Source organism: Marmota marmota, unplaced genomic scaffold, assembly GCF_001458135.2.
Source record: "Marmota marmota marmota unplaced genomic scaffold, marMar, whole genome shotgun sequence".
Classification (NCBI taxonomy): Eukaryota; Metazoa; Chordata; class Mammalia; order Rodentia; family Sciuridae; genus Marmota; species Marmota marmota.
The window spans coordinates 32,291,489-32,310,061 of record NW_026000240.1 but is presented as its reverse complement, the minus strand read 5'-3'; the positions used below and the strand labels follow the sequence as shown (position 1 = coordinate 32,310,061).

Genomic DNA, 18,573 nt, shown 5'->3' with positions numbered 1-18,573 from the left:
GATTATAAAGATACTAATTTAAGATCGAGAAGGAAATTGTTTATGCCTTGTGATACTGATTTTACCTTTCCAAATTGTCTTGAAATAAAAAAATAAATAAATTGCAATAATTATAATAATTATGAAAAAGGGAGAAGACGGAAAGAAATTACCAATGAAGAAAAAAAGGAAAAAATAGCTTTCCAATATGGCAACTGCAGGCAGTGGTGGCATGCAAAAACCAGTCAATGACTTGAAAATCAGCTTACCAATGCAGAGCCAGCACTGGTGGATGTCCACAGCAAAGGAAGTAATAAGGCCTGACTTTAAATCATGCTTTAATGTCCATGCATTGCTTGAAGATCTGAGATCCCAGCCAACCAGAGAACCATTCACAGTGGCATAGGCCAGAACAGACTGTGCCCCAGAGTTGAAGTGATGCATATCCACAACACAGCCATCCTCCTTTTGATCTAGAATTCTAGTGAAATACATAAAGCAAAATAAATACAGACTTTTCCTCTCATCAAAAAATGTAGAACTAGTTTCCATATAAAATGAATATATACCATGTTCAAGAGAAAAAGTTATGTAATCCCATTAGGACAATTATAGCTGAAGTATTTTTAAAAAAAATAATTTTAGACTTATAGAAGAACTGCAAAAATAGTACAAAGTTTCTATATACCCTTTACTCAGCTTCGCCTCATGTTAACATCTTATAAAGCCTTAGAACATTCATCAAAACAAAGAAGCTAATCTTGGTACAATACCAGTAATCATGTTACAGAATGTATTCTGATTTTATCCATTTTCCACTAATGTCCTTTTCTGTCCCAATATCCACTCCAGGATATCACAAGACATTGAGTTGTTATATCTCCTTAGTCTCCTCCAGTCTGTGACAGTTCCTCAATCTCTAACAACCTTTGTATTTTTTAAGACTACTAGCTAGTCATTTTGGAAAATGTCTTTCAGTTTGGGTTTGTTTGATGCTTTCTCATTATTAAAGTTATGCCTCATTGGGAAGGATACCACAGAAATGGCTTATCTTTCTAAGTGTATGATATGGGGAAATACTTGATACTCAGATGTATTACTGGTGAGGTAAATCATAATCCTTTGTTTAAGGTAGCACTGGCTAACATTATTCACTGTGAAATTACTTTAAGAAAATGTAAAAGTTATGTTTCTAATTGAAGATCAACCAGTTCTTCAAGGAGTCCTGATTCCTGTTAATGGAGAATGGTGTTAAGAAACCAAGATCTAGGCACTATAAATGCTCAGTGTTATGACAGTATCCCTGATTTTAGTTCCTCTCAATGGCCAGAGCTAAAAAATATATTATGTACACTACTTCATGTGTGTAGACGTGGATTTATTCCTATCTCTTTGTGTGTGTATGTCTATACATATATATATATACATGAATCATAAGTTCATTTGGAAATCTTCACCTTCATCACTATCAGTTCATTCTAGCCTTTACTCATTTTCCTTATTTTTAACTTCTTTCTCCATTAGTGAGAAAACTGGCTCTCATTAGATACAACATATTTACTTATTTCTTCAGCCCTAGAAAGTAGCTTCAGAGCTGTCAACACATATTCCTGTAAAAAACAACCACCTAGAATATAACACTTGAGTTCAGTTCTTTTAGTCATTAAACTTGTAGAACTGAATTAAAACACTGCTTTCCAAAGTTATTTTAGTTCCTCTATTCTCTATGCTCTTCAATGAGATATGATTCATTTGTAAAAACAAATATATTTGTCACAGATTGCATTCCATCTTTCCCACTATATACTGGTTGATTTTTAAAAAATTTATATACTTCTTTGTGGAATATAGTACATGGGTTATGACAAATATAGCCATGTATCTTCCATCATGTAACCACAGAAAAATATTCCGCATCCCCAAAATTATCTTGTGCAGCCCATTTGTGGTTAACCTCTAACTATCTCTTCAACTCGTAGCAACCACTGATTTGTCTTCCTCCCTATAATTTTATGTTTTCCAGAATATCATATAATTGGAAATATATAATACCTAGCCTTTTGGATCTAACTTCTTTCATCAGCAAAATGTATTAAGAGTTGTCAGTGATGCATAAGCCAAAAATAATTTATTCCCTTATTTATTATATAGGTATTCCAGTTTTTTTCAAGTTGAGGCATTTTTATATTGAAAAGAACATCAGAGGGCTTGGAATATACCTCAATGGTAGAGTGCTTGCCTACATACATATGAACTGGGTTCAATCCCTAGTACCACAAAAAAAAAAAAAAAAAGAGAATATCATAATGTGTACTGGCCAGACTCCATGATTAGTACACATCAAGCTTGTGCACAGACTTTTATTTTTGTCTCTTAAACGTTTTCTATTAAGAGTCACATATATCTCTTAAAACATTAAATATTTTAGGTCTTCTGAGTCACATATATCTCATATCCATATTCTTCTTTATTATATTTTTTTCCAAACCTTTAAAAATGCAAAGACCATTCCTATTTTATGGACCATGCTATAGGCTGTAGCTTGCAGTTCTCTGTCTTACATATGTAATTATATTTACAAATATTCTACTCCTAACTATATTTCCAGATACAGGGAAGATGGAAAATCAAAATATCAAATAAAATGTGAAATGGTTATTCCCATAAATTTTAATTCCTAAAGAGGCATGACAACAAGTGATATGACTGAATGAAACAAACACATGACTATGGCAAGGTTTCTTCGGAGAATAATATAGTCAGATACAGTAAAACCCAAATATTCTGGCAAGCACTCCAAATCTAGGCAATAAATAATTTGCTTAAGGTAAAGACATTAACATTCACAGTAGAAAGTGCTGTCCGCTGAGAGAGAATCCTGCATGGAATATGCATATCTGATCTGTGTTGTGACATGACGGCACAGTCATCACATTGCACAGTTTGCCAATAATTTAAATGAACTCAATATGTGTAATGCTATACAGTCATCCTCTACTGAAACAAATTTTAAGGAAACTGGCAGGTATTTATTAATAAAAGCCATAAAAAATATGTCCTGGACTAAAGCTGCTCCAATCTGTTTAGTGACTATTCTAAAAATAACACATTTTTAAATGCAAAAGCAAAGCAAAGTAAAACAACGAAAACAAAAAAAAAATCCTTGGTGATCCCACAAATTCCTTTTCTGCCTTAAGCTATACAACTATGAGTTATCATCCACTTAAGTGAAAGTCTCCTCATTTTGTTTTCTTTCTGTAGGGGTCTACCACTTCTGCCTGGTATGCCCCTCCCTCCCTCCCTTTCTTTCTTTCTTTTTTTTATATACATTTATTTTATTTATTTATATGTGGTGCTGAGAATCGAACCCAGTGCCTCACACATGCCAGGCAAGTGCGCTACTGCTGAGCCACAGCCCCAGTCCCTGGTATGCCCCTTTCAACCACATTGCTTCAGGCGCTCACATCTATTCTCCCTGTCTTCTTCTCTCTTTCAAATGGACTCCTGTTAACCATGAAACATGGCATATTACCATACTGCACTAAAATCATTCTTGTCTATTTCTGCCACTAGTCTATAGATTCTTAAAAAATGTAATATTTTATTTGTCTTTGGAATCCTCAGTACATAACACATATTGGTCACCCAAATAATTGTTGCTCTTTATCTTTAAATGTCTTATTTTACATGTGTTTAATCTGTAAGCAGCTACAATTAATAAGAAGTGAAGGAAATTCCTTTAAAAAAAAACAAAAACAGCATTTTGTTTTAAAAATGGTAAGGAAATCACATGCCTAAACTCTTTACTGTATATTCTCATCAACTTCAGAGATTTTAATGCCAAGCAACATTATGCTGATGGTTGAGTCTTCTTTAATGAAGAATTCTCAAAATGGGCCAGACAGAATTGTATTTTTAGTAGTTATATAAAAGATATAACTTGTGATTGCATTATTCAGACAGATTTCAGACTGGGATGAGTTACAAGTTCAAAGCTGCCCTTCTGACCTTTTAACTAACTGGCAAAAAATAAGATGACTTCTAAAATTAGCCATAGGTGATAGTTTTGAGTTGAAAGCACAGATTTATTTACTCCATGGGCTCAAAAAAGAAGTATAATGTAAGAGGCCTGCTCCAACTACACTGTGGTGTATGAGGGAAAATTAAATTACTATAATGTACTAAATGCAAAATTTTAAAAAGACAAAAGATAGATACCTGCTTTGTAGAGGATGGATTTTAGGAGACTTCGGCAGCTTAGAAGCCTCAATTCCAAGAAGCTGGACAGCACCATTATCAGATGCTATGGCTAAGTAGTGGGAGCCTTGACAGAACGTGAGTGTCTTGACTCTTCCTCCAATTCGGTTATATGTAAGAATAGATCTGAATGAAAGAAAAGCAAGATTTTATTTCTGAAACACCACAAGCACATTATTGCTAATATTAAATATCCACATGGCTATTTGCAAACAAAATTATTATTTTGTGAGGTTCATTTTGTCTTCCTGATTTCATACCAAAATAAGAATCTCCTCTGAAAAGCAGTGGTTCAAAATCACCTTTTCTTCTGATTGCTTCAAATGGTCATTTTTGCACACTTCCTATCAGAACGAGTGGTCCCTCCTCTTGTTTAATAAGAAACCAAATTCTTACAGTCCTGATCCTACTGATGGTCCAAATTCTCCTTCAACTCTTTTTTTAATTACTATTATTTTTATTAATTAATTTTAATTAGGTATATATGACAGGAGAATGCATTTTGATTCACTGTACACAATTGCAGCATAACATTTCATTTCTCTGGTTGTACATGATGTAGTGTCACACCATATGTGCAGTTATACATGTACCTAGGGTAATGACGTCCATCTCATTCCACCATTCTCCTTCAACTCTTGCAATACTTTTTACATCCTCTCTTTGGCCCTTAAATTATCCTATAATCTCTAACATACAGTCTGGCTAGACTTGACTTTCATTAAGAACTGCCTATACGACCTTGGTTGTGCTACTTAACCTGCACTGTGCCTCAGATCATTCACTCACAAAACAAAGGGTGCTCTACTTATTTAACAGGATCATTAACAGGATTACAGTGGAGATCAAAAAATATATAAGCATTAAAACACTCATAAATGCATGGTTTTATTATAATATTGAGTCTCTCATACACAATGCTGACCTTTCAAGCTATCTGCATTATTTTCCTCCTTTACATTTTCTGCCAAACTTTTTGAATATGTAACTAAATAAAATGCCTACCAGTATCACCAATTCCCTCCTTCATTACTCCTCCTTTAGGCTGTATCTTTACCCTTCTAGGGGACACACCTCTAAAAGGTCACAGTATCCAATCACCAGCGTTATTAATTTGTTGTCTATATTTTATTTTATTATACAAGCTAATGCATGTTAAATGCACAAAATTATTAAAATACAAAAAGTACAGAAGTAAAAAATTTATAATACCACCCAGAAATAAATGCTATTTAACATTTTGTTATATAGTCTTCCAAAGAGTTTTCTATACCTATTATAATATATTCATACTTGCTTTTAAAATATGAAATTTTATATTTATCAATAATTTTCCCTACTTCATTTCTTCATAGTAACAGCTTTATTGAGATAGTTTTCATACATCATACATTTTAATGTATACAATTTCAATGATTTTTAATATATTAACAGAATATTGCATAGATCACTACTATTTAATTTTAGACCATTTTCATTATGCCTAAGAACCCACAAATAAACTGTTCTCTACCCAGGAGCATTTACTCTATTTTTCCTTACCCAGGCCCCTAGCAACAAGTCATCAATTTAAATTTTCTATCAACTTCACCATTCTTCATATTTCATACAAACATATATAAGCTTTTTGTATATGGCTTCTTTCATATACCATGTTGTCAAAGTTTAGCCATGATGTAGCACATAGAACATCACCCCTTTTTACAGCATATATTTACACACACACACACACACACACACACACACACACACACACACACACATTTTGCTTACCCATTCATCGGCTTATGAACATTTGCTTTGTTTCCACTTTTTGACTACTATAAATAATGCTGCTATAAATGACTGTGGATGAGTCTTTGTATAGACATATATCTAGAATGCCTACAGGAGCTCAGTACTGTAGATAAGTAAAGAGAGCCAGGGGACAAGGCAATAGTAGAGATGGAAAAGTCAGTATGCTCAGTCTTTCAACATACACAGCTCTTTCTTCATCTGTCTTTTAATACTGAGATGGAATTCACATACCTCAAAATTCACCCTTTATTTAAAGGGATTTATAACAAGTAAGTTTGACAATCATCAACATTATCTAATTCCAGAACATTTTTATCATCCCCAAAAGAAACTCTGTACTCATTGCTGTTATGTCAAAATCTCCCCGCTCCTAGTCTTGGGACCCAAGTGAGACCTACCTATCTACTTCTTGTCTCTACAAAATTGCCTACTCTGGACATTTAATATAAATGAAATCATACAAAATGTGGCATTTGGAACTGGCTTCTTTGACTCAGCAAAACATTTCCATGTTATAGCATAAATCAATACTTCATTCCATTTTATGACTAAATAATTTTCCATTGTATGAATATACCATGTTTTGTTTATCCATTCATCACCTGATGGACATGCTGGTTTCCATCTTTTAGCTAATATTAATAATGTTGCTTAAGAACATTTGCATATAGATTTTTCTGTTTTGAGTTAGGTATACCTAGGAGTGGAACAGTGGGGCCATAAAGTTAACTCCATATTCAGCATTTTGAGAGACCGCCAAACTGTTTTCCAAAGTTGCTACACTATTTTACATTCCTATCAGCAATACATAAAGCATCAAATTTCTGCAAAACCTCATCAACACGCATTATATTTTTTGCCTATAGACATTGTAGTGGATGTGAAATTCTATCTGTGGTTTGAATTTGGGTTTCCTAAGCAACTAATTATGCTAAGCATCTTTTCATGAGCTTACTATTATGGATCCTATTTGAAGAAACATCTACTCAAATCTTTTGTCTGCTTTTTTAATGGGTCATTTGTATTTTTACTATTGAGTTGTAAAAGTTTTTTTTATATATTCTAGGGAACATATCCTTACCAGATATGTGACTTATATTTCTCCTTTTCTGTGGATTATCTTTCACTTTCTTGATAGTGTCCTTTGAAGCACAAAGGTTTATATTATTGATAAAGTTCCATTTTTTAAAATCACTTGTATGTTGAAGTTATAGCTCAGATCCTTATCTAATCTATGGTAATAAAGAGTTACATGCCTAAGTTTTCTTCTAAAAGTTTTACAATTTCATTTCTTACGTTTAGGTTGATGATTCATTTTGAATGATTCTGTGGAAATTCATTCTTATGCATGTAACTACCCTGTAATCACAGCATCATTCATTAAAAGGGCTATTCTTCCCCACTAAAACATCCTGGCACCTTTGTCAAAAAATAATGACCATAAATGTGTTTTACATGACAGAGATCTGTTATGATCAATCTATTCCACTAATCTATATATCTACTCTATGCCACTACCACACTGTCTTGATAATTACAGCTTTGTAGCAAATTTTAAATCTGGAAGTGTGAGTCCTCCAATTTGGTCCTCTTTCTCTCTAAGATTAATTTGGCTATTCTGTGCCCCTTAGCGTTCCTTATGAATTTAAAGAACCAACTCAATTTTTACAACAAAAAGAAGCAGCAGGTAGAATTTTCACAGAAATGCCACTGAATCTATACATTAATTTTGGGGCAATAAACTACCTCAACAATGTTTATTCTATTTTATGAACATGGGATTTCTTTCCATTTATTTGAATCTTTGTTTTCAATAATCTTTTGCATTTTTTCAGTGTAGAAGTATTATACTTTTGTGTTTATTTCTAGAAATCTTATTCTTTTTATGTTATTGTAATTGGAATTATTTTCTTAATTTCATATTTGGAATATTCATTGCTAATGCACAGAAATACAATTGATTTTTGTATATTGATCTTGTATTCTGCCACTTTGTTGAACTCATTTACTAGTTCTAACTTTTTAAAGAATTATTACTTAAGATTTTCTATACACCAGATCATGTTACTAATAGAAATGGTCTTACTTCTTCCTTTGTAATCAGTGTACTTTTAATTTCCTTGCCTTGCCTAAATGCACTGGCAAGATCCTCTAATACATTACTCAGTGAAATTGGCAAGAATGAATGTTCTTGTGTTGTGCCTCATCTTGAGAGAGAAAGCATTTGGTCTTTCACAATTAACTACAATGTTAACCGTGGGGCTTTCGTAGATGGTCTTTGTCTCCTATGACTAGCTTACTGAGTTGACCTTAATCATAAAAACATTTGGATTTTGTCAAATGCATCCTAAAAGTCTGCTGAGATGATCACATGATCTTTACCTTTTATTCTATTCATATGATATGTTCACTGATTGATTTTCATGTTGAACTGTACTTGGTTATGGCTTATAATCCTTTTTATATTTTGAATTCAGTTTACTAGCATTTTGATGAGGATTTTTACACTTATGTTAATTATGGCATAGATCTGTAGTTTCTTGGGACATATTTGGTTGTAATATTGTCTGCCTCAAAGAATGAGTTTAAAACTGCTCCCTCATATATATATATATATATATAAAACTGCTCCCTTTTTGGAAGATCGACAATAATTTTTTAAGTATTTGATATAATAATTCACATTGAAGCCATCTCAGCCTGGACTGTTGCAGTAGGGTTTGATTACTAACTTAATTTGTTGATCACTACAATTCTATTCAGATTTTTTAATTCTTCTGGAATTATTTTCAGAGGTTTGTGTCTTTCTAGAAACTTATCCAATTCATTCAGCTATCTAATTTCTCAGTATACATTTATAGTATACCCTCATAGTATATTCTTTTTTATTTGTTAAGTCTATAGTAATATCTGTTTCATTCCTGATTTTAGTAATAAGTCCTTTCTCTTTCTGTAACTGGTAACTGTCATTAAGATTTGCCAATTTTGCTATCTTTACAGTGAACCAGCTTCTTTTGTTTTTCTATTCTCTATTTCATAAATATTTTTTGTTTTTTTCCTCTTTAGTCTTTTTCCTTCTTTCCACTTACTTTAGGTCTACTCTTCCTTTGCTAGTTTCCTAAACCATTTTGTCCCATTGTCTAGGTTTTGAAAACCTATAACAATATAAATATAGTATATCGCATTATACGTGGTATATAATAGTATATAATGTAATTATATAGTGATATAATAATGTTGACATTATATATATACATATACATTTTAGATTATTTCAACCTTTTCTAATGTACTTGTATCAATTTCACTGAAATATTGGCAGAATTGAAAATTTGGAACTTAATGAATTAAGGCTAAGTTATTGAGATTTTTCTTTGTTTTTAATGTAGATGTTTATAGCTATAAATCTCTTTCTAAGTACTCCTTTAGCTGCATTCCCTAAATTTTGGTATCCTGTGTCTTCATTTTCATTATCTCAAAGCATTTTCTAATTTCCCTCTGAACCCCTTGGTACTCAACTATATATTGTTTAATCTCCACATATTTATGAATTTCCCAACTTCCTCTCTATTAATGCTATGTAATGTCCTTCCACTGTGTTTGCAGAACATATTTTCTATGCTTTCAGTCCTTTTAAATTAACTGAGGGTTTTTTTATGGAATAATTTATAATTTGATCTGGAAAATATTCCATGTACACTTCAGAATAATTTATATTCTGCTCTTAGGTGCAGCATTCTATTGATGTCTGTTAGGTCCAATCAATTTGTAATGATATTCAAGTGTTCTATTTCCTGGATGATTTTATATCTAGTTGTCCTATCCATATTGAAAGTGGGTCTTCCACTATTAACCAATTATGATTAAATTGCCTTCTTTTATTCAATTCTGTCAGTTTTTGCTTTATGTACCCTGGGCCTATATTTTTAGATGCATATATTTCATGATTATGTCTTCTTGATACACTGATGCTTTTATCATTATAAAATATCCTTATTTTTCACTAAGATCAATTTTTATCTTAAATTTATTTTATCAGACATTAATATAGACACTTCACCTCTCTTTTAAGTACTATTTGCATGATGTATCTTTTTCAATTCTTACTTTCAACCTACTCGTGCCTTCTAAATCTAAGATGTGTCTCTTGTACACAGCATATAATTGAAGGTTTTTTCATCATTTCTACCAACTCTGCCTTTTGATTATATTTAGTGTGATCACACATAAGGTATGATTTACATCTGACATTTTGCTATTTATTTTCTGTGTCTTATTTGCTTTTGTTCTTCTATTTTTCCATTATTACCTTCTTTTGCAGTAAATAGACATTTTCTAGCACAACATTTGTTTTTTATGTTTTTTAATTTTACTGAAAGTTTTTTAAGTTATTTTAAGTAACTGCCCTGAGAAATACAATTAACATCTTAAAACAACCAGATTAAAAACCAATTTAATATTAATACAGAAAAATTTTGCTCCAATGTTTACTCCTCTGTTTAACTATCATCATACAGTATTGGGCGTATATAGCTGTGTTATAAATTCATTGACCTAGGCTTATAATTATCTCTTTATGAAACTGTCTTTTAAAAGCATATAGCAAATTTAAAAAAATAGAAACAAAAACACATAAGACAAAGACAAAGCAAAATGTCAGATGTAAATCATACCTTATATGTAATTCATACTTTCTTTATATTTACTTCTGTTTACCTTTACTATTTCCCTTTATTTCTTCATAAGAATTCAAGTTACTATCTCATGTCCTTCCATTTCAGTACCAAGGACTCCTTTTAGTATTTCTTGTAGGGAAAATATGCTAGCAATAAATTTCTTGTTTTCAATTTATCTTGAAGTATCTTCATTTCTCCTTTGTTTCTGAAGGACAACTTTACTAGATATTTATTACTGACAGACAGTCTTCCTTTTAACATTCTAAATATGTCATCCACATTCACTGACTTCTGGCCTTTGTCACTTCTGTGAAAAATCATTTGTTAATCTTTTGGAGGCAATGAGACACTTTTCTCTTACTGCTTTCAAGATTCTCTGTCTTTCAAATAGGTGCTTATGATGTGTCCGGATAGTAGATCTCCTTTCATTTTATCCTACTTGAAGTTCACTGAATTATTAGATATACACATTCATGTTTTCTATCAGATTTGGGGAGTTTTCAGCTAGTACTTCAAATATAGTCAGTAAAAACAGACAATTTGACCATAACAGTGGGAGACTTTAATACCTGACTTCGGATAGAACACGTAGGCATAAAATGAACAAGGAAACAGAAGACTTAAACAACACTACAAACCAATCTGATCTAACAGATATCAACAGAATAGTCTGTATCCATGGGTTCTACATTTGTGGATCCAACCGATCATAATAAAAATTATTCAGGAAAAAAATAACCTATGTCTACATTGAGCATATACATTTTTTCTTGTCATTATTTCCTAAACAATATAGAATCTACTTATTATATAGCCTATACATCATATTAGATATAAGTAAATCTAGAGATGATTTAAGATATATAGGAGGACATGACAATGTATATGCAAATCCTATGCCATTTTATATAAATGACTTGAGCATCTGCGGCCTTTGGTATCCACAGAAGGTCCAGAAACTAATCCCCCACAGAGACCAAGCGACAACTGTTAACTATGTACACACTGGAATGACTGATGGTGCTCTACAAGTTTTTAAGGCTCTGTTCATTTGTCCTTTTCTTTGTAACTCTGGCTGGACAATGTCAATTGTTTTATCTTCAAATGCTCTGAATTTTTTTCTCCTGTCAGATGAAATCCATGGTAGAGCCTGCCCAATGAAGTTTCTATTTTATTTATTATACTTTTCAACTCCAGAATTTATACTTGGTTACTTACCATTTCTTTTTATTGATACTATCTTTTAGCAAGATATTGTTTTCATATTCTCCTTTTTTATTTTCCAACTTTACTCCTTACAATGCTGAAAATGAAACTCAGGGCCCAGTGCGTGGTAAGCAAGTGCTCTAGTACATGCTACATTCCCAACCCCCCTTTTAATTCTTTAAACATAAACAAGGTTTCTTTTAGTTCTTTGAATATAATTATAACAGTTTATTTAAAGTCTATGTCTAGCAAATCCAATGTCTGGGAATATTGAGATACAAGTTTGCACTGATTACCTTTTTTTCCTATGTATATTTTATCCTTCCTGCTTCTTTACATGGTTTCTAATTATTTTATTCAAATTAGACATTCAAAATTAACATAATGATTCCATTGTTTTCTGTTTAATGATGTTCTTTGGGTTAATTTTGTAAAGTTTGTATTCTTCATAGTGTGAATAATGAGGTCACTGTTCAGTAAGCTTAATGGTTGTCTAATAACTGAATAGGCATTGCCTTAAATGCCTTGAGCCATTAAGTGAGAGTTTTGTGTCTGGGCTCATCTTCTACAACCCATGAAATGTTTTACAACTCTATATTAGCCTTCATTTCCTGCCTTATTTCCTGAATTTCAAAGTCAACCAGAGGTGAGAATTTAGTCTTTTTAATTATCTCCTAGGCATGTTTGCAACCCTGCACATACATATGGCCAAGAATATATCAAAACTTTTCAAAGACCCCTAGGGACATCTTACTTACTGACTTTTTGTCAGCCTCTTGTTATGTCCATTGAGTAATGCTACCTTAGGTCACTGCCATTGCTAATTATTTTCTGTTTTATCTCTTTTTTATCTCCCCTTTGGTATTGGGGATTGAATCCAGGAGTGCTTTACCACTGAGTTCTATGCTAGATCCCAGTCTTTTTTATCTTTCATTTTGAGACAAGGTCTCAGTAAATTGTTGAGGGTCTTGCTACATTGCTGAGGCTGGCCTCGAACTTGCAGTCCTACTGTCCAAGCCTCCTGAGTCACTAGGATTACATCAATGTGCTACCATGCCTGGCAATGCAGATTATTTTCAACAAATGCCCTGTGAAGAGGTTTTTCTCAAACAACAGGTGTGAGAGAAGTCAAAAGGGGGCTTTTCACACAACAAAGAAGCTAAATAGCAACAATTATCTGGGGATGAGGCTTTTGGAGAGTTCCAAAGCCATTGTGAGCCCTCAAGTGAATATGAAGGGGCTACTTTCCATGGCAACCATAGTTATGAAACTATTTGTTTTCAAGGCTACCACAAAGTTGGGTAGAGGGGGGTGAAATTAAGCTAAACACCACATGGCTCACTGTTCTTATTATTTTTCTTGGTTAAACACTCTTGGGATTGTGAGACTTCATTTCCAGAGTTCTAAGAAAACTGACTTTCTCCACTTTTTGCCAGTGTTCTCATTGCTTTTATGGAGGAGCAATATTTGAAGATCCTTTCTACCATTCCAGAAACAGAAACTTCAAATACTTTTAATTTTTTTATATAATATTTCAATATCTTTCATACCAAATATTTTATTCCCATATCAGTTTTACAGATGCATCATCACTTACTTGCCCCATTTTATCCCCACTGCTGAACCTTTAGTTTGTTTCTAGTTTTTTACTATTAAAAGTAGGCAGTCTAACAGTCTTAAAACTAACATCTGGGTTTATACTTACATTTCCTTGGGATGTGTACATCATAAAGAAGTATCATGTATGTTGTCCAAAAGCCCTCCAAGGAAGATGTCATCAATTGTATTCCACCGGGGGCACCATGTAAGAAGACCTAGATATTCTTACTAGGATGTTATGCCACTTAGCTTTTCTATTGCATTTGAGAGAGGCCTAAGAGTCCATTTCTTAAAATTTTCTCTTCTGATGTAGTTCATGATGTAACACAAATGACTTCTTCTCTCTTCTTTTCTGGCCCCTCTGTTCCTAACCCAAAAATTCAATTTTCTGAAGTTCAAGCCTCATTACTCTTCCCTTCAGAGTAGCCATACCACTCAAAAACTTTGGCTTCCAATACTATCAATGACTCCAATATATGTGACCCTAACCCTAACATTGACATCTTCCTTGTGCACCCTTTATATTGTTCTAACTCTTTACTCTGTCAAAACTCCACTTAAATATTGTAGCATAACTTCAATGTCAATAATTACCAAATTCATCAATCGCCCCTTAAACTGAGAAGCTAAAATGAGCCAGAGATAAGATAGTACAAGAAAAATACATGGAAAATATAATTTAGAATACTAAAAAATCTGTTGAAAAATCTGTGCAAATTTTTAAAGAATAGCAATTTTTCAAGAATTAGTCCCTACAAAACAAACTGAAAGTTCAACTCAAATAAGGACAGAACTAAGATCCAAGTAGTATAAATAAACAATCGTAATTCAATGAAAAAGTTAGGGCTGGGAATGAGGAGTTAGCCAACACAATGCACTCCCCTCCACGCTAGGAGGCGTATCAGTAGTCATAACATACTAGTAACAAAAAAGTACACTAGTTTCACCAGTCTTTTCTACCACGGCTGCTCCCTGTTTGGCTATGGCAATAATGATTGCATCCTCCTCCCTCAGGAGTCCATGAAGGCATCTGGTGAAAGTAATACATTCTGTTCCCTTGCCCTCTTCTCTACCCTGGAACTTGGATGTAGCCCTTCCAAAACAAGGCACAGTGCATTCACAAACAAGACAGCAAGTGTTACATCAAAGTAAGAGAACAACTGTTTGCAGAAGAGATCCATCTCCTAATCACAGTACAAACTTCCCAAAGACTATAAAGTAGGCTTAATTGCCAAAATTTTGGAGATACCAACTGTCTGAAATGTTGACACTGGAATACTACTGCCTAACATATGACACTCGGATACAGAAGGCATGATTCTGATGAAAATCATTTGGAAATTAAGAAGTGTTTTTGTAATGTAAACATGATTCCAAGTTCATTTTTGAGAAATTTACTTATGTTAATTAAACTTATCCTCCTAATAAAAGGGACAATTAACATAACTGATGATAATAGCAAAGAACCATCTGGAAAACAATTATCAGAGTAAGTGTTTAACATGTTAATCAAAATGCTAATAGTGATTGGGGAAAAAAAGTAGAAGAATTGTTACATGAAGGGATTTAATGGGAGAAGACATAAGGGAACATCCTGGTATGATGGTTACAGTCTGTATCTTGAGAGGGGTGCAGTTGTAGACATATATGTGTTTGTGTGAATTCATGAAATGGTTCACTTAAGATCTGTATACTTTATTAAGTATATATATACTATTGTATATACATTATATCATATTATATACTATTGTATATATATTTCATATCAGAAAAATACACATAAATATTAAATTCTCATTAATAATATACATACTGAAGTTTTTAGAGGGCATATACTAATGCCTGCAATGCACTGAAATCATAAAAATAAAAGTGTAGCTCTGTGGTAAAGTGCATGCTTGACATGCATTGAGGCCCTGGGGTTAATTCCCAGCACCAAAAAAAAAACAGGACTTATAAGAGGTAGATGAACAGGTAAAAGACACAACAAATACAGTAAAATTATTAACTAAAGAATTTGAGTGGCAAGTACCATGAAATACTTTCAACTTTTCTTCTAAGTTTGATAATTTCATAATAAAATGTTAATTTTAAAATGCTAAATAGATTTAAGGATTCTTTTATTGACTTTTAATTTATGTTCTGACCAAGATATAATACATATAAAAATTAAATCATAGTGCAAAAACACAGAATTCTTTTTTAAAAACACCCAATCAGCACAAAATTTTATCAGGATGGTACATAAGAAATAAAATTTTAAAACTATTTTAATTATCAAGGATATTTTGTTGTTTGTTGATTTTATGATTAATTACGGTCAATGAACTGATTACAAAAACACCAGAGATTCCCCACATCCTTTTAATGTAGACACAATTCAATTCTGATTTCTAGTAGCTTTCTTTTGGGAACAAACTATGCAAAAAACAAATAAGAATACAGTGGAACTTAAGACACAGACAGAGGGAGAAGTGAGTGGAGACAGACTGTAAAACAAGGAGGTATATAACTATAAAGTTGTACAAATCTAAAATAATTACAATAATCATATGTATCTAAATTATATTGTACATATTTAGTCTTAAGAATTTCAAGTCATAAATTATCTCCTTGTCTATAGCAGTGGAACAATGGTACAGTATTTGTTTTCCTAACTGGCCATTCCATCAGTTTTTTACTTCTCTCTTGCATACACCATCTAATCTCTTCAGCAAACTGTGACAGCTCTACCACTCAAAAATATTCAGAATCTGAATCTGAATTTCCTACTAGCTACACTGCTACTACCCTGACCCAGGCTACCTTCTTCTGCTTTACTAATATATAGACGCCTAACTGCTTTTATACTGCCCTTCTTCAATCTATTCTTTTATATATGACAGTAGAGTATATTTTGAAATATTATACATAGAAAGTGTATAACTTGTTCCAATTAGGATCACATTATTGTGGTTGTACATGATATGGAGTTACATTAGTAGTGTATTTATATATGAGGATAGGAAAGACATGTCCAATTCATTATACTGTCTTTCCTATTGTCATCCCCCCTCCCTTCCCTTCATTCTCTTTTGTGAACCTCTAATCTTCCCTTTCCTTGTTGTGGGTTCGCATCTACATATCAGAGAGAACACTGTGCCTTTGGTTTTTGGGGACTGGTTTATTTCATTTAGCATGATATTCTTTATTTCCAACCATTTAGTGGCAAATGCCATAATTTCATTCTTCTTTATGGTTGAGTAATATTCCAAAAATACATGTATGAAGATGTGAATTTGGTGTCAACATACCTTATATAGAGAGATATGATAAATTGTAGTATAAAGGTGTATTAAGAATTGTAATGCAAAAAAAGAGAGAGAGAGCTCATATATAATGGCATAATTTGGCGTGAATATACTTTTTATACAGAGTTACGAAAAATTGTGCTGTGAATCGATAATTATGAATGTAATGCATTCCACTATTGTCATGTATGTAAGAAATAAATAAAAAGAAAAAATATTCCATTGTATATATACACCAATCCATTCTTTTTTTTCCCCCCCCTATAGTTGGACAGAATACCTTTATTTTATTTATTTTTATGTGGTGCAGAGGATCAAACCCAGGGTCTTGCACATGCGAGGCGAGCACTCTACCGCTGAGCTACAACCCCAGTCCCTACACCAATCCATTCTTAACACAACAGTCAGAGTAAATGTGCTGACATCTAACATAGATCATGTCTTCCCTCTGCTTACAACATTTACAACAGCCTGCAAGACCCTATTTAATTTGGCCTCACCCACCACCTCTTCCTCTTCCTTGCTCTATTTCAGCTACACATGCCTTTCTGCTATCTCGCACACACCCCAAATGTTTCTCCCTCAGGCCCACAGAAATCACTGTTTCCTCTGCTTAGAACATTTTTCCCCAAGTTATCCTCATAGCTCTTCCCCTTACTTTTTTCAAGGCTTTCCTCTAATGTCATTTTTTCTCTGTGAGGCATTCTCTGGCAATTTATTTAAAATTCTATCTATCCCACCCCTATCACATTCCCTTTTCCCTTTCCTACTATATTTTTCCTCCATAACATTTTTTTAACCATCTAACACAATATTTTCACTTATTTATATTTTTTACTGACTGTCATCTTTCACTAGAAGGTAAACCTCACAGAAGTATGATTTTTGCCCATCTAGCAATGACATAGCCCTGGCTCCTAAAACAGTGCTAATTATAGAGTAAACACTCAATAAGTATCTATTGATTTGAATGAATAAACTGATCTTTCCTGATCATATGGTTACCTAGTAGTAGTGGTCTTCCCCTCCATTTTCTGACTGTTCCAGATTTTCACTGTGCCATCATTTGAACATGTTGCAAAAAGTGAGTGTTCATCAGAGACTCTAATTCGATTCACAGCAGATTTGTGCTCATGAAGATGTGCAACTAGTAGCCCTTTAGGACGCCACCCTAAGAAAAAGCAAAGGAGTATAACTTAAATTGTAGTTTACAAACACAATTTTACCCTTACTCTGAGCTATAATGACCAAGAATCAGCTTAAGAACTTAAAGAGTACTGATAGCTAGCCAATACAGAGTGGTCTACTGAACTATGACAGATAGTCATTTTCCAGAATCTGAGAGGGCACAACAGTCATTTACTACTCCTAAAAGCACTGAATTCTGATCCAGTAACATGGGGAAATGATTTTCTTAGCCTAGAGCATAGGAGGCACAGGAGAAGAAGTGGCCTGAGCATCAAAGTCTCAAAAACTTCGCTCCACCATACCTTAACTGTGTGACCTTCGGCTACTTAAAACTCATTGAACTTTTAATTTCCTCAAATGTAAAATGAGAGGCGTATTACTTAACCCAAAGGGTAGAAATATGAATAAACAAGATATATTTCGGAGTCCAGCACTGTCCCTACAGTACAGTAAATATCCCAATGCTGGCTGATTCCCTCTCCACCTGCAATCTTGTATTCTATGATATAAACACGTAAATATAAATAATATTATAAATTATAGCCTCAAAATGTTTATGGACTTTACAGTACTTACTTCAT

The 18,573-nt window shown here is 33.1% G+C and overlaps 1 protein-coding gene across 5 annotated transcripts in view; it reads right to left on the bottom strand.

Annotated features, from left to right (window-relative positions):
* Pik3r4 (phosphoinositide-3-kinase regulatory subunit 4) overlaps nt 1-18,573 on the bottom strand; it is a 79,799-nt gene that overhangs the window by 14,647 nt on the left and 46,579 nt on the right. For all 5 annotated transcript variants that reach the window (XM_048794214.1, XM_015487069.2, XM_048794217.1 and 2 more), the window contains 3 exons: nt 17,810-17,975; nt 4,198-4,362; nt 249-460 (listed from right to left, as the gene is read on the bottom strand). In XM_048794214.1, coding sequence (XP_048650171.1) covers nt 249-460; nt 4,198-4,362; nt 17,810-17,975 — 543 coding nt within the window. The remainder of the gene's footprint in view (nt 1-248; nt 461-4,197; nt 4,363-17,809; nt 17,976-18,573) is intronic.